Below are 23,406 nucleotides of genomic sequence, written 5' to 3' on the forward strand. Positions count from 1 at the left end.
AAGGATGGACAGTTTCTAAGACATAGTGAGTAACGATGACAGTATTCTGATGTGGAAATTCAACAATAGCATGTTCATGTTAACATTTATTGGCAGACAATTAACTGACAACACCTTTTCCTTCATTAGACAGCTATCTGAGATGTATATGTCAACTGACTGCAAATGTCCTCCTGCAGCTCAGACAGAGACCAATGAAAACAAAAATGATTAAATACTCTCTCAGGCTTCACCACTTATGTTGCCCAGGAAACCATTATATAATACACAGTGCTGCAAGGCTACTAAATGCTAACCTGTGTGTGTGTGTGTGTGTGTGTGTGTGTGTGTGTGTGTGTGTGTGTGTGTGTGTGTGTGTATACACCGGTATCTGTAACTTATGCAACTGCTTCAAAAGGTCATGCAACTGTATTAACTTGAGGAAATCTTAATAGATCCACACCAATAAATACTATGCAGCTAATGGTTAAACACACTTTCAGTGAACTGGATTTATGATGAAAAATTTGCTTGCAATGGCTTGTTACAATTCCCCGCTGTGTAGATGCAATAGTTGAAAAGATGCACTCAGGCTAAGCTGAAACAGAGCTCCGTAAAGTTTGCTGTGAAGCAGCATTGTAGGTTTCTAATTAAATAGAGAAACAGATGAATACTGATGTGTAGCTGCAGAGATCTCTGCCTGACAGCTAATGTCTGTCCATCCGTCCATCTTCGTCCGCTTATCCGGTATCGGGTCGCGGGGGTAGCAGCTCCAGCAGGGGACCCCAAACTTCCCTTTCCCGGGCCACATTAGCCAGCTCCGACTGGGGGATCCCGAGGCGTTCCCAGGCCAGGTTGGAGATATAATCCCTCCACCTAGTCCTGGGTCTTCCCCGAGGCCTCCTCCCAGCTGGAGGGGCCTAATGTATTAAAGCGTTTAGTATAAAGTGCAAAGAATCTTTCCTTTTTTTAAATGGTTCTTAATTGCTCTTTATGTTTGTGACTTCAGTAATCAGTAAGGTTTGCCTTTACGTCAATTATTGTGTGAGAGGGATACATAAAATGTCGAGTATTATATGATTTTATATTAATTTGAGTTATTTATGTGTATATATTCCTTAAATGTGTACTGCATGCTTCATTTTTTAAACAAGTGGCCGATCATTCTAGTACAGCACCCATAGCTGGTTGTCAGTGTAGGTTAGATGTTTTTTTGCTTGATTTACAGTAGATTTAAAGTAAAGTCCATGTAATAACATTCCTTAGGCTCATGCATCTTAAAAGCAACAAACGGTGTCAAGTGTGTTACTTGCAAGATGTCTAGATATCAAAGAGGTCAAATTAGGTTACAAAAGGTTGCGGTAAAAAGCCCATGGCTATTATTAGCTGAAAATGAGCCAAAAACCAGAGAGCACAATTGGAAGAGAGACAAATGCAAAAGCTCCACTGACTGGGCATTTATCTGACAAAAATGAAGAAAGCTGCCTCAACAACAATAGGATTGCCTTCAGTCTCTAAATGCCGTTTACTGCCCCCCAGTGGCTCAACTGGCCTCATACAATAATCTAATGATTGTCAAAACATTCTAAATAAGAATTAAATCTAATAACTATAAAGAAACATACGCTACCAAATAATACAAATTGAAGATTCAAGCTCACAGGCTGAGTTAGTATTTATTTATTTTTTTTTAAATCAGGAGGGATTCAGACTGAAGACACTGGGTCCAAGAATTGCATCTTTGTTGAAACAGCAAGCCAGAATATTCACGACGAGGCTCAACGATTATTCTGCCAAACCCCCTCAGAAGCTCAGAGAAAGAGTCACAATCTGGAGGACACCGATTCCAAAAACTCTTGTGTTGACAAAACCCAAAAGGGAAAATATAAGGAGAGCAGAGTCTGCTGTTATGTAACAGATCTGTGGAAGTCCACAGGCGCTCCCTGCTGGCCACGTGGACTAAAGCACTTTAGGATCTTTACAAACTGAACTGACAACTGCAAAGCTTCACCTTAACACTAGTTTTACACTACACCAGCATTATTACCAATTTTAACCAAAAGAGCATTTTACCTCTAAATTCTTCCAAGCTTTAGAGAGTGCAATAACTTGAATAGGTGTGTACATTAAACAGACATATATACATGTGTACATGTGTTGGAGTGGAGGCCACTGTACCTGTGTGTGGTAGGAAGGCCATGGCTGCAGCAGGGAGGCTAGCTGCTCTCCGGTGCTGTGCCTGATCGTGGAAGCCCGAAGCTTGAGGTCTCGACAACTTGCTCAGCGGTTCGTACGCCACTTTGGTCTGACCCTCCGGGCTGGACAGCGGGTGGCAGGCGGCGTGGCTGAGCAGGACAGGAGTCGGCAGGGAGGCGGGGAAGAAGAGGTCTCGGTGCTCCTTGGTGTACTTGGGTGTGGTCGGGGCATCGCCTGCAGCCTGCTGGAGACAGAAGAAGGGCAGTGGTTGTGAGGAGGTGGGATCCCTCTGCAGCGTTAACCCCCCTCTGGGAACTGTACATCCTCCCTGGAGACAGAATCTGGCTAGAGACTCAGAGCCAGAGAAACAGAGTGAGCCACAGTCGATACCACAAGACATCAGCAATATCAGTCTAGGCTCTGACACATTAGCAGTAATGAAATCCTTTACAGAGTTGCGATGTCGTCCCCCCAGGGGTTTAGAGGCTTACTTTGTGTGCTGGATTCAGTGTTGGGATCTCAGCTCTACACCACGCTACATCCCTCTGAGCCACTTTCCCGTGTGTCCTTTTGAGGACCACTTACAAACACAAGAGCTGCACAAACAACCTGTGACAACAGCCGCCCTGCTCCCACAGCCGCTGTCATGGCAACACCGAGGAGCACAGAATACACCTTCTCTATTTTTCAATTTAAAATGGATGAAAACTAACATTTATCCACCTGTAAAACCAGCTCTTCAGTCTAATGTATGAGCTGTGGCAATATGTAACTAGCTAAAGAAATAATTGTATATCCAGTGGAATTGTACTGCCTTAATTATGCCAGCACGTGAATAGGACTTCAGATTTACCACAGGGAGTACTCCTATGTCACAGGTACATTTGATAATAAAATGTCTTCCAGTTTTGTCAAGATTTGAAAAGCCAAGAGGCAACGTTCAGTACCACACTACTGTCATGACAAGCCGGTTTTGACTCAAGATAATTTGGCAATAACAGAGCTCTCATACCATTTTTCTCAGGCTCTCTGCTGGGAGTTTAAGTCAAATTGTGCTCTGAATCACAGCTGTATATGATGGATCTCCCAACGGGATTCACACAGCAGAGCACAGGCAAAACCAAACAAACAGACGGTAGCCTTCCGAAAGCTTGGACAGATCCTTCAGCTTAACACAGAGCAGCTTCAAGCATGCAGCAGCTCCACAGCCCACTTTGATGATTCAGAGCTCATGAATTAAACATCGCCAACAAAGACACCAACAAGTCAGCCGGACCGTGTGTGTGTATTCGAAAAAACGCTGTACCTGAGAGAATTCCAGCACATACATGGCATGCAGCCAGCCTGTAGGTTCCTCAAGTGTTTGCTGTGTGGTGATGAGAGTGGGCTGCTGGCAGCCAGACCGAGGACCCACAACGTGAATTGAAAGATGGTTATGTGTAATTATCGAGATGGGGCTTTAAATCAGATTAGAGCAGCTGTGTTCAGGTTTGGTCATCTTTCCAACACAATTGAAAGACCGGCCAAGCGAACATTTCAATTAAATTGTCTGCCAAAACGGGACATACACCACAGCTCCTCCATATTTTTTGATGCGTAACACCTCAACATTCTTCCAAGCCTGCTGATACACAGGAGGAGAGACTGGAGTGTTTTAATGAAGCACCCTCCAAGTCCCTCAAAGAACTGCTCCATCTCAAGATTATGAGTTTGAGTAACAGTAACAAAGAGCCCTGTCATGCTTTCCTCCTGATATGGCATCGAACTAAGGGGGAGCAAACAATACACAGAGCGCAACACGGCCAATGTTCCGGCTGAGCACTACGCGAGCAGATTGACGTGCGTGAAATCTGTAAGAGGCAGGCAAGAATGTTTCATGCCCTCGAGCTGAGAACTCCAAGGTGCCTACTCACATTTCCCACTACATACAAGTGCAACCAAATAAAAAAAATCACAGCAGGAGCTGGTGGCACAATAATTGCATAAACAGCAGTTAGATCAGACTGCAGAAAAAGCTAATACGCAGGAGCATCTTTTCAGCATCAAGGGAAAACGAGAACACACACACACATGCAGGCTAATTATCTTAACATCTAACAAGTCTTCACGTTTACCTGACAATTATGCCAGCAATCACATTTAGCGGACAGTTTTCAGAAGACTGGAAAGTGTTTGGTTAAGACTCCACATACAGTGCTGCTCATGAGTTTAGGAACCCATGCTAAAGTTGACTAAAAAAAGAGGAATAAATCCATAGATCCATGAAATAACTGGCCTTTAAAAATTAAAATCTGCCTGCCTCTATGGGAATTTAACATAGGGGTGTCTATACTTATGCCTCCTGTATTTTAAGGAAGAACATTTATTTATTTACGATACATTATTCATTCACAAAGAAAATGTGTCCTTAAAGGTTGGATTTTTCCTCATTTCTGTAATTAAGGCATTAAGATCAATATCCAAAAGATGATTTTTTTTATTCCTCTTTTTAGTCAACTCATGAGCAGCACTGTCTAAGATTTTAACTATTAGTCACCAATTTAACAGCAAATGGTCATAGTGAAATAAAAACAAGTTTTCAAATTAAACCGTGTTTGAAGTTGGTATGTTGCTATTAAAACATTTCAACTGTGAAGACTTTTTCTTTCAGTCATTTCGGTTTAAAATGTTTAGGTGACTCAGAAAGCAATTGTTTCTACATATTTGATTTTAAGGTAAAGCATAAATTGCATGGAAGTTAAATACAAATTTGTTTTGAAATCAAATCAGACACAACCATTTATAGCATTTGGGGCGGACATGAAGTGCATCAAGGTGTTATGGAGATATTTTTTTTTTTTACAAGTAAACGGATTTCAAAAGTGCCCACACAGCTTCTTCTAGTTTCTGTAAATAAAGATTCTAATTCCAACTCTGTGCCTCATCTGCACCATCATCTCTGTGTCGTGTGTTTATGCGTGAAAATGAGACAGACGAATGTAACAGACAAAACTAACAAAGGCAACAAAAAGATTCAAGCAGAAAATGAGATGATGCGATCAGTGAACTACGAAAACAGAGATTTATCTGCCCACAGCTACTTCTCATGAGCCTGAGGTTCGGGGAACATCACCGTGACAACAGGATGTGGGCAGAGATACCCTTGTTGATTGTGTGGGCAGGAGGAGGGACATGAGGAAGGGGAAGTCACTGACACAGGATGAGGCCGAGCAGCTTATAATTCAATGAAGAATATGAGTACTGAATACAAAGCTGAGCTAATGGTTGGTTTAGCACCAGCTGAACCAATTAGAGTTACTACAATTAAACACACATATTTATGTATTTAGATAATTCTGTCACTTTGTCTTTTGCCTGTGCAGATAAGCAACATGCATTCCGATGCTCAGTTGAAACCAATGACGAGTTTAACTACGGAGCGAGGCTGAAGGGACATTCACACCACGCTTTGGGCTATATTTAACACTGGCAGGCAAAAGCCTGAAGTTATTCATGTTTAGCACATCTTACTACAGATGCTGCATGCTAATTCCCCACATATTACACAACGACAAAACATCTATTCTTAAACTTGCTATTATAAGCTAAACAGCAGACAAGTAAAATTAGCATTCAACCTACTTGGATTGGCAGATGGGTGGGGTGTGCAACATCGGGACATCTCCGATAGATATTTTTAGCTTGGCTGGTAAAGCATAAGTTTGCCATGCTGGACCCCAGGCTTTAATTAATCTCAAGTATGTCAGTGAGGTGCCATGATGGTCACAGCTTTTCCCGATATTATCTGCTTGGTTAAACTTTTACCTGCTGCAATCAAAAACAGAGTTGTGGATATTTTATTTTGCTCTTCGTTTAAAAAGGCCACGTAAAACAGTGACACTGAAATACTGCTGCTGCATCACAAACTTGTCTCGAGTAAAGCCTTAAATCCTCGAAGCTTTACCATGTAAGACCGATTTCATTACACGAGGGGGGAAAGACAAGTATTTGGCATCAACTTGGATGAAACAGGGATAGCTAGAACATTTAGCTCTCTATATAAATGTAAATTATAGTATGAGCTATGTTGCACAAGGCCGACAAGGTAGCAGAAGGACGTCAGATGAGCATGCAGAGTTGAAGTGTTTTACCTGTCTTTGGGCAGAAGTGGCCAACTGTATCTGGCAGAACTTCACAGCTTGGTCCAGGGCTACATCCTCATCAACCTGAGACAGGAGAACAGACAGAACAAGGACATTAGAGCAGAGCATCACATCTTCATATGCTCGCGGTTATAATCCACACTGTCAAATCTTTTCACACATATCTTTTTTTTTAATCTTCAGTAAAACCTCCTGATGCAACACTGGAGCAGTGAGTGTATACTGCAAATTCATCATACATTTCTGAGGTGACCTCTGTACACACTATGTTAATTACTCACTATTTCACCACACTAAAGCCAAACCAACAACATACATATACATACACATATAGGGATAAAAAAAGATGCAAGATATAGATCTAAACTATAACCGCATGCAGCTGTGCAATGCAGCAGACCACACAACCACAAAGCATCTGCAGTTTGTGCAAGTAGGTGCACAAACAGAATATGCTTCTGGAAAATGTCCAGGGCAGGCATATTAATTGCACAACTCATTTGATGACAGGAAACACGTCGTGGCTGGTTATAGCTACTCTCTGGGTGTGTCTGAGAAATTGTCTTGTCTTAGATATTATAGTCTCTTAAAGAGCAAAGGAAAAACATCCTAGCCGTCTCATCCGATTTCTTCTTTCCCCTCTTCAGCTGTCCCTCGCCTACTGTGCTCCTACTCCAGCTTCAGCTCTCCCGCATTGCACAGCAAATGACATGGTAACTTCTGTACAGCCAGCATCAATCTTCAGCTCAATATGGCTATATAAGCTGATGTGGGCTGTTGTTCTGCAACTACAGCATCAATGCCACAGAAAGCACTGTGTAAAGTTGGACTAATTTTCAACAACTGAGGAAATTCTTTTCTCCGAGAGATACGAGGAAACTTCTCGCTTCTTTAACACTTCCTATGCAGGATAAGGTTAACATAATGATTTATGAATTTCACGTTATATAGATAGCAGTCCTTTTTCTGCTTCTACTATGAACTACGGCCAGTCAGAAGTTACTATAAAGTTATAACAATAATACATTTTGCATAATAGTCCTAAAATGTAGCAATCATTTTACAGAGAGACTGTGTCTCTGGGATGGCACAATGCCACTACACATCTTTACTTTTTGACAAGTTTGATTGGAAATAAATAAATCAACAATGACTGATCCACAGCAGCTCCCTACCTACTTGTGACATCATGATGTAATAAATAAATAAATCCCAATTCATCTTAAAAATCCCCAGTGGGGCTACTTTTAGAGTCAGCAGCCTGTTTTAGGAGTAATAGCAGAAGACACTGAGGTTGACTTTGGGTTACTGAAAGTAAAAACAAAACCGCACTATGAGCCATTTCATTGCAGTGTTTGAAAGAGGGAAAGTCCCTCTTCTACAGTGGATGTTGCGTTACTAATTCAGTTAGAAGAGGGGTTTATATATATATATATATATATATATATATATATATATATATATATATATATATATATATATATATATATATATATATATATATATATACATACATATCTCTCATGCATGACTTTGCAAAAGGCGGCAACGGCACCGCGGCGCTCTGAAACCCATCGTTTCCAATGGCTTTCCGCTTCTGCACACGTGACGCATGAGGGTTCAAATACACAGTGGCACAAACCGTGTCACAGCCGCACTACCGCACACCGTGCATGTTGCACACACAGCGGCAGCTGCAACCCACCCGCTCGCGAGTGTGCAGCTTTAACAGAAAAAGAACATAAATAAACTACTTTAATGTAGATTTTCTTTAGGGCTTTATTACGTGGTATCGGATCGGTGCATAAACTCCAGTACTTCCTGATACCGATACCAGCGTTTGAGGCAGTATCGGAGCCGATACCGATACCAGTATCGGTATCGGAACATCTCTAGTATGAAGTTAGCAGTAACATAGCTGTGAACGCAGCACTGCAGTGTGTGTACAGTTTATTTGTTGGTGAAAAAAATGCTACAACTCCTCAAGACCCAAGCCAAGATGTGAAAGGGGTTTGCCGGCACGGAACTGGCGACAACTTCAGCACAGGCTCACTAACTGAAGGTGGGCTGATCTTTAAGGTGGACCAGCTGTTCTCATTTTAGTGACAAGCTGCTCCTCCAAGTTTTGCTTTAGTGACCTCTTGCTCGCTGCAACCGACAATCACCAAGCTTTTGGCAAATAAATTGTGCAATGACATAATATCGTAATTAAATAATCATCTAGCGCTCTAAAAACCCAGGGAAAACCCTGATAATGCTATCTGCGTATGCACAACAAAAAAGACATCCGTGTACATCTTTACCTGTTTTATGAGCATATAAGTCTCTGACATGATCTTCTCAATGCGTGCCAGGTCGTACGTCATGACTTTCTGGCCTTGCTGCCACACCCTATAGGCATCAAGCAGTAACGTTTTTCCGGACTCCACATCTTCAAGAAGCTTCCTTTTCCTGTTTGGCCTACGTGGTAACCCCTGATCAGTCCCACTGGCTGCCACGGTGACCTTTGGCGCCAAGGCTTGGAGCTGCTGCTGCCTGGAGCTGATACTTAGCTCCTCTAGGGACAGCTCTGGTGTCCGACTGCTGTCAGTCACTTTCTGCTGGGGCTCCGCTGCACTCAGGGAAGTCTCAGCCTCCGCTTGGTTGCCCTGAGAATCTGTGGTAATAGAGGGCCTCATCCAGCGGCTAGTGTCCAGCTCCATGGGTTCCTCCAACCCTGCTTTGTGCCCCTCACTGCCAGCAGTCTCCACCTTGCCAGGATAGATCTCCTGAACTTTACTGCCTTTATCCATTGATGGTGGTGGTGGGGTGAGTTGTGCCTGAGAGGCTTCCCTGGGCCCTGTGTCCGTGACACAGGCTCCCTCTGTGAGTCCAGGCTTCTTAGGCAGTGCATGTTTGCTGTCCTCTGAACTGGGCCTGTTGGATGCGTCCGTTGTGGTCATCTCCCCCATGGAGGGCCCAGGCGCTTTGTGAAGCTGCTCAGACACCTGAAAGAGAGCAGAACCTGTCAAAACATGAAGTGGGGGCATGCCAGAGCGGCTCCCAGCTCTTAGTGTGTGTGTGTGTGTGTGTGTGTGTGTGTGTGTGTGTGTGTGTAGTGATGTGTACTTTCTTACCCCAGTGAGACTGTTCAGATTGTCCTCCAGGACTTTTACAGTTAGGAAAAATGCTCTCTTGGCCAAAACCTGGCGATCAACATCCCGTAAATACTTCCTTCATGGAAGACAAAGGAGCAAGAGGAGAGATGTCATCGAACAAATACATAATAAAAACAGAAACAGCATGACATACAACGTGGGTCCTTACTTTCCCTGGTCAGGGGTTCTCTGCAACATGAAAGAGACTTTTAACAGAGTATCGTGATCCTTAAGCTGAGACAGCACCTCCAGTAAGAGGACAATGGATCGGTTCATATGAGATGCAAAACTTCCGGGGCGATCAATCTCATCTACTGGAATACGCCAGATGCCCTGAAGGTGGAGGAGAAAAAAAAAAAAAAAAAGCAGAATTAAGTTTGACGGTGATACGAACGATAAACTAAAATATGTTTTCGAACAAACTGCTAGTTAAACGTGGCACAAACACACTTGTTGGTGTGGCCTTGGCTTTTAGTTATGGTTCAGTTACACATATTCAAAGTATCTAGAAGGAGTTGCCTTCATGCAACTACTTTCCCATTTTAATGGACAACAGTTCAACAGGCTAATTTGTGAAATTCTAAAATGTATGACTGCTCTATGCTGCTACTCCAGGTTTCTAAGGCCTATGGAGTGTATGACACACGGAAACAAACGGGGACACATGAAGAAAAAAAAAGTGACAGGAAAGAAAGTAGAGGAGAAAGAAGAGGAAGTAATGGGAAGTAAAAACATGGCATTCAATCAAGAAAGCTCTAATGAGGGGATTGGAAAGCTGCAGGAGAGGTGGCTAGCCATGTGGGAGAGGGGGTGGGGGCTTTTTCTCTGGGCGCACATGATAGGCAGCCTCATTAGTGCTCAGCTCTGTCCATGCAATGCAACAGACCAGCAGCCTGGCTGCCAACAAACACAGTCCTCCTTCACAGAAAGCGTGATGAGGTGCTTTTTTGATGGACAAGTCCACCTTTTTCTCTGAGCACATGTCCTCTCAGCAGGTGGAGCGTGTGAGGTTCTGCTCTCTGAAGCTACTGATGCGAGTGCAGATGGTGGCCTAGGCTGTGTACAGTCATACAGCACATGGTGCAGAGTACAGCTTCTGGCCTCAGAAAATGTGTGCGAGACAAAACAAAGATGACCATATCAGGTTGGAACAAAACAAATGATGGCTCTATCGGCTGCTAAAGGCACCTGGGAGAGTGGTGCTCCTCCTCACAGACAGCTGACATTTTCAAAGCAGGAAAGAGAGGCAAAATAAACCAATCAAAACACATCACATTCCTGAGGACGGACTTATAGCCTGCTCAGTGTCTGGCCATCTAAAGCGTAATATAGAAACTCAAGACTCCTGTGTTTACACACAAGACTTTCTTTAAGAAATCTTAAATCAAGGATGCATTTTCTCATTTCCAGTTCACGAGGGCAACTCAATCTTTTTTTAACTGGCATCTGTTCTGATATTGTTGATATATAATAAATCTCTTCTGCTATGATACAGAGGGTTCAAGCAATAAACCATTTGTGAGCTTGAAATGCTGTGTACAACGTATTGAATTGAAGTATTATAGAAATGTAAAATTGCACCGTGCCTGAGAACTGTCTGATACAGGAGCCGATTTATTCTGGTGAAATGATCCCAATTCAGAATCAGAAAATTATTTATTTCCAAGTAAGTAACACTTGAACTAGAATTTGCCTTGGTGGTTGGTGCATCACATCACATCTAGTGGGCAACAAAAAACTCTTGAGAACAAGCGTATGGCTCCAATGCCTGTGCAAAAATAATAGAAAATAATAAGATGTGTTATCATATGATGCAATCAGGCAGGGCTTGGGAAGGTTTTAACCTTTCAATGCACAGATTAGCAAATGCCTCCAACAAGAACGGGACAAACTATGATGAGGGGGTGGGCTCCGCACAGAAAAACAACTCTAATGAAGGAGAGTAGTTCTTCATTAGAGAACCATCCAACCACAGCAAACCTGTTTAGAGAAAGCAGAGCCATGGCTTTACACAGATTATGCTGTAGCACAACAGCTAAAGCAGATTTGTAAGACTTTAACTGCAATGATTTTAAGCCCCCCACAAAGCAATACTTAAGCAGCATGACAAAAAAGGGCAAAAAGAGAGGATGACCAACAGGGGAAAAGGAACTGACAGTCCCGCTACTTCCTTGTGTAAAAGCCTGAGCCAAAACAGAATGCTGGCTGCCTGCTGAACAACATTTGGAGGAAAATCCTCAACCTGTTGTCTTATCAACTTTATCTACTCATGTATTTACATGCCATCAGTGACAGCAAAGGTACATGCCCAATATATAACCCACGGTAAAACTTACTAGGTGCAGGGAAGTTGCACGATCTCAGTGTTAATGTCTCTTGTAGCAATTAGCAGTCACTAGTGCAGCTTCCTGTAACAATATCACTATTTCAAACCCAAACTACAACTTTAGATTGAAGATATTTTAAGAATCGAAGATGGCTGGTTCCCTGCTAAGGCTACCAGCACTTGGCAGGTGGGTGGTGTAATTTTACATCATACTCCATTCTTCTCCTCATTGTTGCATCTTACATGCAGACATCTGAACAATTAGGACCTTCAGGAGGACTTACTTAAAAAGGCATTTCCTTTTGCAGTTCTGTACCATTCGACAAGAGCACCACTGATTTAAAAAGACCACACTAAAAGTATAACACAAACTCTCAGAAAATGAAACACAAACTCTGTTCACACAAAAATGAACACAAACTTGCGCTCGATTTTGTAGAACTCAGAGAGAAAGGTAGAAAGCCACTCACCATCACCAAAGAAAGCTACTCCACAGCGCCGGTGTTAGTATTCTTTTGGACGGTTTCCTGCTGGCGGTAGCAGCCCCAGCAGCCCTGGCAGCGCCTCCACCCTGAAAGAGGCTCACGCTCAGAGAGCAAGGGGTGGGCTGCATTTGGGTGCTAGGGCAGCGAGAGCTGCTGGAGAGAAGGAGAGGGAAGCACAGCTGCACACGGCAGTGCAGGAACAGAAGAAGAGGAGAATGGCAGCTGCCTTGGCAGGAGGAGAAACAACGCTGGAGTCAGGGCCCATAAGCTCAGTATGTCACTGACAGCCAAGCAGACTCATTCCTCTCCTGCTTTCAAACCCTGCCATCTCAAAACAACAACACCCACGCACTCTATCTCCGCCCTCCCCTGACCCCAGCCTGCTGGAGTTCTCTCTCCCCCCCCCTTCCTTTCTCTCGCACTACACACAGCGTACAGCCAATCCTCGTAGGCCTTTGCCAGCCAATCGAAAGCAAGCGGAGAAACTCCCGCCCACTATACACCCACACAATACACACACAAACAGAGGAGAGAGAGAGAGAGAGAGAGAGAGAGAGAGAGAGAGAGAGAGAGTGTAATGAGGAAACAGAAAGAGTGCAACAGAGAGAGGAGATGAGTAGAGCGAATAAGAGCCAGGGGGAGGGGTAGAGCGTGATCACCCTGAAGACGGAGCAACAGGAAAAGAACAAGAGAACATAAACTGGCTGAAAAATTAACTCAGTGCTACCACATCAATGCAGTGGGAGGCATCAAGAGGATGGCACATCAATAGTGAAAAGAACCAAAAAACCTGACAGGTTTGTATGAGTAAAGCCCTCCATTAACCACAGAAACACTGAAGAACAGTGCTGTCTGAACAGATAAGATTGTGTTGTGTACACACAGTATTTCCTCAGCCAACAGCCTTACCTTCTTCCTTTCCTGTCTTTCAACTCTGGTCGTGTCTCTCCAGCTGGCCACCATAAACATACTAAGCAAACACACCTTGTTTTTCCTGCTTCCTGTTGTGAGTGAGGGAAAAAGCTGCTGAAAAAAAGTCAAGCTCAAGTAAACACAGAGCAGGAGAAGGCAATGGGAAACACACCGACAGCCAGATTTAACCCTCCAACATGCAAGTCAAAATATCAACTTCTACAAAATGTATTCATTGGGCCAATACTCCTCCCCTAAGAAAGAATAACAAGGTTCTCCTGAGCAGAGCTCCACCTACAGCACATTGCACAGCTGAACACACAAATGTTTGAGTCATACATCAAAAACGTGGCAAGCAATGCAAGTGTAACTGATCCCCAGAAGACTACCCTACGCTAATATAACAAGACCTTTAAAAAGTTGACATTCATGAATGCTCTTTATAGTATTGTATGTTTTCCGAAAAGTTACAAGACCAGGATGGATCTATTTTCTGAAATGCAGCCAAAAGGACATCCATTTTCTCTGGAGCTTGGTAGAGAGTGAACGTGTGAGTGGGTGGAAAAATATGTAAGCAAGTGTGTATGTGTGTGGAGTGTCTGGTCGGAGGGAGGAGGAAACACCCTGCCAGAGTGAACACACAGGGACTCCTCACGATCACTCAGTGACAGAACGTTCCATCGCAACAAACGCACCCATGACCGAGCTGCAGCTTGCAATGGAACCAAAGAGTATAGAAGTAACGTTACTTCTATACTCTTCGATGGAACGTTCTATTGAGTGCAGCTCCGCCATCTATTGAGTTTCACCTCTTGTTACTTCTATACTCTTTGGTAGTCCTAAGCAGCCAGAGGGCCTGGCATTACGTCAGCATTATAACCTATATCATTAGATTTAGATTCTTAACACGCAAACTGGTTCATAAACATACATGTTATCATTTAAACTGTCAAACAGCCATTAAGTGGCAAAGCATACAAAGAGTCCAAATGTCCTTGTATCACAATACAAATGTATCAATGCATCGCAATAGAGTGCAACATGACATATTACAATATGAATTATTTATTATATATATTATATTATATATATATATATTATAATAACAACTACATTACTAGTTTATCGTTGGATTAAAGTAAGCGGGCCCTCCTAGAGAGCAAACAGCTGACAACCACACCAATAATGAATGCAACACAACCTCATCTGGATCATTTTCTAAACAAGCAATATGTGGGTTATGTTTTGCAGGCCCCAGTTGGTGTAGCCCAGCCAAAGCAAAAAGGAAAAGTAGGGCATCATGGCCTACATTAGGGAACTCTTTATTAGAGTTCTTTATTAGGAATGGCAGCTCTCATGCTGGTCATTACTCAAACACATACAACATATCTATCAAACACTGGCACCGAGTGATTCGTCACACAGCCATTATCTGAGATTGACATGACTAAAGGATCTGGTTTAATATCAACTTCTACCTGGCAAAAAGTGTGTGCTGAACAATGCCTTGCTATCCATTTACAATGGGGGGAAAAAAACTCATGAAAAAAAAACTCTCATGAACCTGACAAAATGAAGGGTGAAAATTATGTTTCCGCAACTTTTTGTTAATGTAATAACTGCCCAGAACTCAGACTCAATAAAAACAGGTATGTTTGATTAATATTTAGAAAGATTTGTATTGTCCTGTGGTATAGAGGGAGAGGGCGAGAGAGAGCGAGAGAGAGAGAGACAGAGAGAGAGAGAGAGACAGACAGAGACACACAGAGAGACAGAGAGAGAGAGAGAGAGAGAGAGAGAGATCCGTTTGGAGGGAACAGTAAAGCTCCAACAGTTGGTATGCCACAGTGGCAGGTTTGCCTCCAGAAGGGGCTCTGTGAGAACCCAGTGGGCGCCAGAGCACTGCAGAGCTCTCCTCCAGCTCAGACCTGGCCCACATCACTTCTACAGTCTGTTACCAGAAGCCATTTGGAGTCATCATTTGACTCTACAGCCTACACAATCAACTATGTCCTAAATAATGTGCAACACCAAAACATGCCCCGACAAGTGACTTATATGTTATGCTGAAATGATGCGACATTCTGCTTGTAATATCTGCCCTGTAACAAAAGTGAGCCTTTAGGCTTCAACAGATCTCACAGGAAACAAATCAAAAAGAACGCCACGTTTGCACACATTGAAAAGATATAATATCTGCTTCAAGTGAAAAGAGTTAAATAAACTGACATGCAGAACAGATGACAGATTCTGACAGTAATCTCTTCCACTGGAACCCATCAGAGGCCTTGTAATTCTTAGAGGCAGATCACTCAACAATTTCCCACTGTGTGACTCCATTTATAGCAGCGCATGTTTCTAGTTATTCCATATTTAGGGATGATTTTTGTGCATCCAATTGAATTATGTGAATAATATGTGTGAAAAGGGTAAACCTAGCTGTAGTGCGCCAATCATTCGTTCACCGCACACAGCTCATTAGTCACAAACGTGAGGACACACTTCAGTGCTCCACAGGTTCTTCCTTTGGGAGTCTTCATTAGCTGCTATTGTGCAGTTAGGTATTATGATAAAGCAAAACTTTAGAGTAAGAAGACGACACATAAGTATTTTATAGTCAGGCACATTGTATGAACAGCGCTTCTGTGTGATTGTGAAACAGGTTTTTTTGTATGTTTGCAAAAGATTTTTTTTATTCCAAACCTTCCACTAGATGTGAAATAATTCTGTGCATTGATAGTCTGCCAGAGGTGACAAACAACTGAAAAAGAGCTGGTAGACCAAGAAGTGAATGACTTTAGTGCAAACATATTTACCCAGCAACTTTGGCTTAACTCAGGTGACAATTTTGCTTCTGGAATAAGACTTTATATGCAAAAGGCGCTGTGCAGTTATTAATTTATTAGATTACAAGTAGGAATTTCCACTAATTCAGTCAAGGCTAAATCTTCCTCACTAAGCCGATTCTTTCATGCCTTGAAAGTCACTTTGAGAAACATCACCAACTTTGTTTATGTCACAAGTTACTTCTGCTGCACGTAAAAAAAAAAAAAATGTTAATGAGATCTTAACTATTTTTGGTGTTGCTATTATGGATTAATAAATCCAGTGATGACAGGTGTCTCCAGAAGTTCTTAAGCAATGTGCGGTGACATGAAAAAACTTGGTTTTGGTTGGTGAAATGACTTACATTGAACAGGTTTGTCTTGTTTCTTTCACAGAAAAGTCCTTGTGCTGGCATGTGCTTCAGCTGTTGCCATGGGACACTGCTTCCTAGCAACACATCTCGGGCCCACTGTAGGTTCTGTGGCGGGAAATAAAGAAATAAACTGAAGAAACTTGAATGTACACTTTTATATATACACACAACAGATTTCCAATTGAGAAAACCAAGGGGATAGCCCTCCTTCATCAGAATAGATTGACAGAAGTGATAAACAGATATATGCTGTATTTAATATATTCAGAAAAAGGAGAAAATTATGCTCATTTGCAATCAGAAAAATGCAGACCTCTTTTCACAGCCTGATGAGTCACAAATCAGTGTCTACACCGGTGCCCTGCCCCGTTTGAAAAGATGGCACGCTAACGCCACTTCACGTTATCCTTTATAAATTCCAGCAGGCTGTATCACGAAATTACAGGCTCCCTCTCCTTCCATCTTTGGAATGAGGATAAAGCTGGCCTGTCAATGTGAGTGGAGCAGTTTTCCTGAGAACAAAAAGCGCACAGAGGCTTTTAACACTGGATGTGTTGGGTTGTGAGGGCAGCGAAGCAACCTGTGCCAACAGCATCATATCAACTGTCTGTGTCATCAAGTCACTGGCAGGGTGCATTTGCTTTCATCCAGTTCTGATAACACTGATAACTCCACTGGAGGCAACAACTGAGGGAAACATTACCACCTGTGGAAGCCTCTGTCAAAAGATATTCTACATTTAATGGAGCCTCAAGGAAATTATCCTTATTGAACTTAATAATTTTAGCAGTTATTAATAATATACATTTATAACGTAAGCTTTCTTTTAGGGAGATACTACCGTTGGGAGTCATAAAACCCATTATGCTGCAGATATAGTACTCTGAGGTCAAATGAGCATATCACAAAACATAAAATATATAAGAGCTTGGACCTTTCCATTCCCAATTCACGCTTATTGAGTAGGAATGAAGGTTGAATTAAAAAGGTCCAACAAATGGAGTGCAGACAGAAGGATGCCACCAAAGAAAAGCTTAACACAACCTCACTGTGCCAAACTGGCTGAGAGAGCACTGCGCTACCACCCACGTACACCTCTGCCCACAGAGCCTTAAAGCTAACACAGGCTGTTTCAGCATCTCGTGTATTACTGCAGAGCTCACAGACCCACAAAAAAAACCAAAAGCAAACAGCCATCGCAGCTCTGATATACTTGGCAACGAAATAATGAAAGCAAAAGGTCTGTGCCTTTTGAGCAGATTGTGGGAATTCTTAGCAAACCTCGTCTTCTGTAAATGTCACCATTAATGACAGGGGATAGTGATTATAGGTGTACGGCTTTGGTTTAATGGATGACTTGGCCTTTGAAATGCAATGAGGATGGACTAGTGCCATCAATTAACAGGGGGGGACTGACCTGGTGGGTCTTGCTGTTGGTGTAGAAGAAGGCCAATCGGTAGAGACTCTTGTAGTGCTGAGGGAAGCGGCTGAGGCAGAGGAAGAGAGCACGAACGCACATTTCTACCAGCATTCGTCTCTGGTCGCCACGCTCTGTGGGCAGGGCCTTGGGCACCTCGATCACCTCGGCGGGGGGCTCTGGCTTCCTCTTTCCCTCACTGGCGGGGGTTTGAGGAGCAGCCTGTTGAGAGGGGGCTGCCTTCGGAGGGGTGGCTGGGACAGGCAGAGGATGAGGACAAGAGTCCGCCGAGAGCTTAGGGGCTGAAGCCTCAGGGAGGGTCACCACCACAGCTTCTACTACTTCCTGGATAACCTTTTCTTCCGCCTGGATGCCAGAATGTTCTCCATGTGATGCTTAAGTAGAATAGATTTGAAATCAAAGAGTTTAGGACTTGAATTGTTTTGCTTAATGTGGAGCCTGTAAACATCAAGACACCATATCTGACTGCAGGTTTTTGTGCACATTCATATTTTATACTTTTGTACGTATTGTTATAGAATTTAATTACATTCAGCCTAAAACAATGAAATGTAGCCAGAAAACATCAGTAATTTCAGTCCGAGTGTACCCGTGTCCTCAGAGGCGAACTGCGCGTCCTTCACAGGGGTTGTACTTTCTGATGACGATGAACTGGCTTTCCCAGAAGCAGGTTTGTGGCTGCTGTCTTGTGAGCTGGTGGGATCTGTGAATGCATCCTGGGTGGAGTTGGAGTCAGAGAGCATCACCACCTCACTGTCCTGACTGCGCTCTGCCAAAACAAAAAACACCATGGCTCATGCCGCCAGTTGCACGGACCCAGATGAAGACAAATGACTTTAGCCTTAGGGCATATCATGGATAAATACACATGAAAATACGTTTTGTTTCTGTCTGAAAAGTGGGGTTTACATACATAAAAATTGATTATAATTAAGATGACTGTATTGTATGAATTACAACCAATTATCTAAAACGTGTAATGCATACTTTAACAGCATGCTGTGTAGGCCCTTTTTAAGATGTTGGTTGGCGACTTGTTTTCAAATGCCAAACATTCCGTTATAATTTTTTTTTTGGGGGGGGGGGTGGATAAATAAATATAATTATGAAACAAAAATAGGTCATGAGCCACAAATCCTTATTAGTGCATCCCTAATGACACATTGTTATAAAGGAGAGACTTTTTTTTTTTTTTTTTTTTAAGTGGTCCAGAACAATAATGCCAGCATTCCTCTTAATTGCCATGTTGTGCAGCCTCAGCAAAAAAAGTCCTTGGCAGGGAACTGTAATTAACAGAATCAGAAGAGCAATACACTTTTGCTATTTAGGGAATAATGCACACAGGGGACCTTTCAAAAGATTCACAGTCACGAGTTAGGAGCAAAGTTACTATGGTACAGTAAGTTTTGTGTAAACTGTGTATTCAGTGCTTCCCCCGAAAGAATGCACTTCATTTTGGATTAAAAACATATTCCTCTTAAAGAGTTTGGTGGGTTTGAAGAGCAGTACCATTCAGGGAAGCCAGCCACATTGGAGACCTGGGCAGGCAGTAAGCATGGTCAAACTCTGGTGAGGCTGTTGAAGATATGGGGAGCTGGTTTTAAAATATAGTCAAGAAAAGCTGAATCTCTGAATTTATATTTAAAAGAAATCTACCATTTTCCCTCAGAAATCAATCATTTACTCTTCTTTAGACAGAATACAGATTAAATGCCACTCCCCTTGAAAATGTAGAACCAGATTCAGACACAAATATCTATGAGTGCAGAGCAAGTGTTTTGAATCTCTCAGTATTTCTGAAGATCAACATTTCCCTTTCTAAACTTAAAATATCAGGCCTGTGATATGATCAATGGATAAAACACAGAGCTGCCTCTTCAGCAAAGCAGTTAAGACAATTAACTCTCCCCTAGTACTGTTATTTTGCCCAATGACTGATTTCCTATTTTACTGTCAATAGAGCAGCAAATGGCAAAAAAAATATATCGAGAAAGAATAATTCTAAGGTGTAGAATATGAACAGGGCATCACAGAAGGAGCATTTTCCCTGATAATTATTAGATATCTAGATGTCTGAATTAGGCCCTATACTCTTAAAGCAGGACGCAAGCCAGAAAAATTGGACACCTTCAAGCAAATGTGCATGGTGGGGTATTTTCTGACTTTAGTCTCAGAGTTGATTGCCAACAATAGGCCCGTCACATTCTTCATGACTTGACATTTTCACATTAATTGGACATAATTGGAAATGATATCCAATTAGTGGAAAGTAGCAAACACATGATTCACGAGATTTTGAAATATCTAAGGAGAGTTTGACTGTCTCTCAAATGAAGCCCACACCAAAGTCAAATAAAATGTGACCACATGATACACCAGACAATTTAGTGAAGTGTGGCAAAGGACTGACTTTCTGTCCAGTCGTGAAGACATTCACCCCATCAGAACTACATGCATATAAATGGCAAAGCAGGTGGTAAAAGCAAGCAGGCAAAGAGGTAGCAGGCAGGTAGGTAGGTAGGAAGGAATCTGGAAAGGGTGACAAAACCGGCAACATGGGCAATATGGCTGCGTTATTTGCACATTCAAGCTAAACATGACACATGGGGTGGGTGAACAGATGTCACGGTTTGTCATATGAAAAGAATGGCCGGGTCTGCATGAATTTAAACTTACAATTCTGAACCTTTTTAGAGATGCTGCTGATGCGGTTTGTATAAATGTGTGTATAAAGTGTGCTTATGTGTGGCTGGCTTGTTGTAGCTCTGTCTGTTATTTATTCTGCTGTACTCAGGGGTCACTTGCAAAAGATATCTTAATCTCAATAAAGATTATGTAATCAGTGTTACCAAGACGTGGTTATTATTAATCAGCAAAGCACTCTGGATCAGCACCTGGGACAATGCAAACCACTCTGTTTGACCAACACCCAGTGAAGCAAGTTTTAGGCTTAGGAAAAAAAAAAAAAGGGAGTTACAACAAAGCAACAACTGTAACACATTAGGAGAGGCAAGATGATTGGTTCATTGGTAAGGTAATAATAGGACCAACAATAAATCTGTGAAAAGAAATGGATGTTACATCACACACACACACACACACACACACACACACACACACACACACACACGTTTCAACACTGCTGCTTTGTCAGCCATAGCAAATTAGTCAAATAATCAGTAGCCATATTGCCCATTTCACCACATCCAAATCAACCCAGTGCATGGGGATCATTGTAACTAAAACCAAAGCCAATAAGCATGGTGATTAGCAATCTGAGCACTCCCCAGTGGACTTCCTGTCCCAGTGCAGAAAGGGCAAAAGAGCCCAACCCCAGAGACAGTGTCTAGGACTGGGACTGTACCATCAGCCTGCTGCTCCTCATGCCGCTGTTGCTGCCACTGCTGCCGTCGGAGTGTTTTGCGTTTGGCGTAATCATGGTCAAATGGCGTGGCCACGTAAGGAGGGGATGTCAGACCTGGGGTGGCAGCTGATGGATGGGAGGAGCTGAGGACGTTCCCTATGCAAACTGACGAGTAATTAAAGTCTCCATCCATCATGGAGGTGGGTTTCTCCCTGCGATGAATCAAGAACAACATTGGGAATGAAATTTAGCCGCAACATTGAATGCTTTTTCTCGTAATTCCTGCTGGGTTATATTTCTGTATCTTACTTTTCAAGGGACCTAGGCATGCTTGGCATACTCTTCTCTTCCCCCCTGGCAAACGGCCCAATAGCGGCCTCAACCAGCAATCTGAACAAGACCTCGTGTTCCAGATCAGGCACATCACCCTCTAATAGTTTTAGGGTGGTGGCACTGAGACGGAAATGCAACTAGAAGAAAGAAGATGGGAAAAGATGTTAATTGGTCCACACAGGTATGTGCACAATTTCTTTAAATGTGAATGCGTTGAGACCGTTATCTTACGTAACACAACACAACGAGAAACTATTGAGCTGCTGGCCCACAGGTAGTTTACCTCCAGGGCCTCCATGGCCAGGTCAGGAGGATTATGGTAATGGATTTTCCGGGGATACCTGGCAGCTTCTTCATGCAGATAGTGTGCGGCCTATAAATATAAAGAGCAGAGAGTCACCAACCCAACACAATCATCAATACAAATTAACAGGTAAAATGGAGGGAAGGAGTTCAAATAGGATTCAGCAATGTGCGTTGACATCAGGGTTCAGTGTTTTCACACTGCCCCCCTAATCCTCTGCTGCCCTCAATGACACCGTTTCATACAGGTTCGTCTGCCTCCACTGATCTAATCAGAACAACAGAGCGATGACTAACTCCATACTTTGTTCCCTCTCGGAAAAATACATCTTGCGAGGCTGGAAGGGCAGCAATCTTTGTTTCTGTAGGCGGATTATACAACAACTCCAGGGAGTGCAAGAAAAATGTCTCATTCCAATAACTTTCCACTACAGTTATTATTTCCCCGTTCATCATCACCATCATGACAACTATATTACATTTTCCCTACTTACCTCACTGATTTCTATTAATTGCTGTCCCTTCAAAGACACTCCCGAAAATCAAAGACACAATATGCAGGTCACATTGCAGTGTGTATTATGCTTTTAGAAGATGTGCTGTAAATCACCTTTTAAGCTTGAACCTTATGTTTCTGTATTTGCCCTGTGAGAGAGCAGTCATTTTACTACAATTCTAAGATCATTTATCAGGAGGGTGGAAAACATAAAATGTAGAAAAAAAAGTTGTAATAACTTGAGATGTCCTACAAGGCAGGTTCTTACATACTTCTGACACATTGTATCTGACTCCAGAGTAAATGAACACTTCAACAACAAAGATCATCATTAAACAATAAACAAATAAAATAATAGAAAAAAAATTATTGACCGAATTTCTTGGCTGCTTATCAGGTAAAGCGTGACTTTATAACCTGACGTTGTTCACCTTTTGGTAAAGCTGCAGATATTCCGCTGGAGGCTGTTTGCGTTTCTCTGCTATCTTCCCGAGCATGTAGTGAATGAGCCACTCTTCCTCATCACTGTCACCCTCACAACGGGAAGCACCCTGGAAACACAGGAACGCTGTCGCCAGCATAGAGTCTCTCCTTTCTTCCATCTAACACACACACACACACACACACACACACACACACACACACACACGTTTATTAGGACTTAACAGGGAATACAGATGAGCAACAAGATAACTGTTATTAACATGTGCCTCACCTGTTTAACCACCTCTGGGGGGAGCTCATTGCGCCACTGCTTGAGCTGCCGCGAGGCAAATGTATGCAGCGCATATGAAATGGTACCATACTCGATCCAGAGAGAGAGGTTGGAGCTGTCTATTTCCAGGGCCCTCTTAAAGCAGTTAAGCACTGCCTGGGAGTGTTTCCATATCGGAATGTCACTTTTCAGCTCATTGGAGTTGAGCTTTTCCTGAATACGACTGGCCCTAGCTAAAGCCATACCTGCCCAGGAGTCAAACCTGAGGAAAGATGCAAGTTTCTCGTAAAGTCACTGAACTTGATGCATTATTGTAAAATACAAGATGACACAACCTACACATTCACTTGCTAATAGTCATAACGCAAATAGAGGTTTTGT

General features: G+C 42.7%; 1 protein-coding gene across 9 annotated transcripts in view; it reads right to left on the bottom strand.

The window, feature by feature from the left end:
* Positions 1-23,406, bottom strand: part of cabin1 (calcineurin binding protein 1) — a 35,064-nt gene that overhangs the window by 2,454 nt on the left and 9,204 nt on the right. For 2 of the 9 annotated variants that reach the window (XM_078250223.1, XM_078250230.1), the window contains exons 23-37: positions 23,026-23,287; positions 22,742-22,912; positions 21,795-21,884; positions 21,488-21,648; positions 21,179-21,390; positions 19,324-19,389; positions 18,404-18,583; positions 17,794-18,188; positions 16,368-16,481; positions 13,175-13,291; positions 9,624-9,787; positions 9,434-9,530; positions 8,621-9,304; positions 6,306-6,380; positions 2,158-2,419 (exon numbers count right to left, since the gene is read on the bottom strand). In XM_078250223.1, coding sequence (XP_078106349.1) covers positions 2,158-2,419; positions 6,306-6,380; positions 8,621-9,304; positions 9,434-9,530; positions 9,624-9,787; positions 13,175-13,291; positions 16,368-16,481; positions 17,794-18,188; positions 18,404-18,583; positions 19,324-19,389; positions 21,179-21,390; positions 21,488-21,648; positions 21,795-21,884; positions 22,742-22,912; positions 23,026-23,287 — 3,050 coding nt within the window. The remainder of the gene's footprint in view (positions 1-2,157; positions 2,420-6,305; positions 6,381-8,620; positions 9,305-9,433; positions 9,531-9,623; positions 9,788-13,174; positions 13,292-16,367; positions 16,482-17,793; positions 18,189-18,403; positions 18,584-19,323; positions 19,390-21,178; positions 21,391-21,487; positions 21,649-21,794; positions 21,885-22,741; positions 22,913-23,025; positions 23,288-23,406) is intronic. The other 7 variants (XM_078250224.1, XM_078250227.1, XM_078250225.1 and 4 more) reach the window with 7 other exon arrangements.

Source organism: Sander vitreus, chromosome 5 (assembly GCF_031162955.1).
Source record: "Sander vitreus isolate 19-12246 chromosome 5, sanVit1, whole genome shotgun sequence".
Taxonomy (NCBI): Eukaryota; Metazoa; Chordata; class Actinopteri; order Perciformes; family Percidae; genus Sander; species Sander vitreus.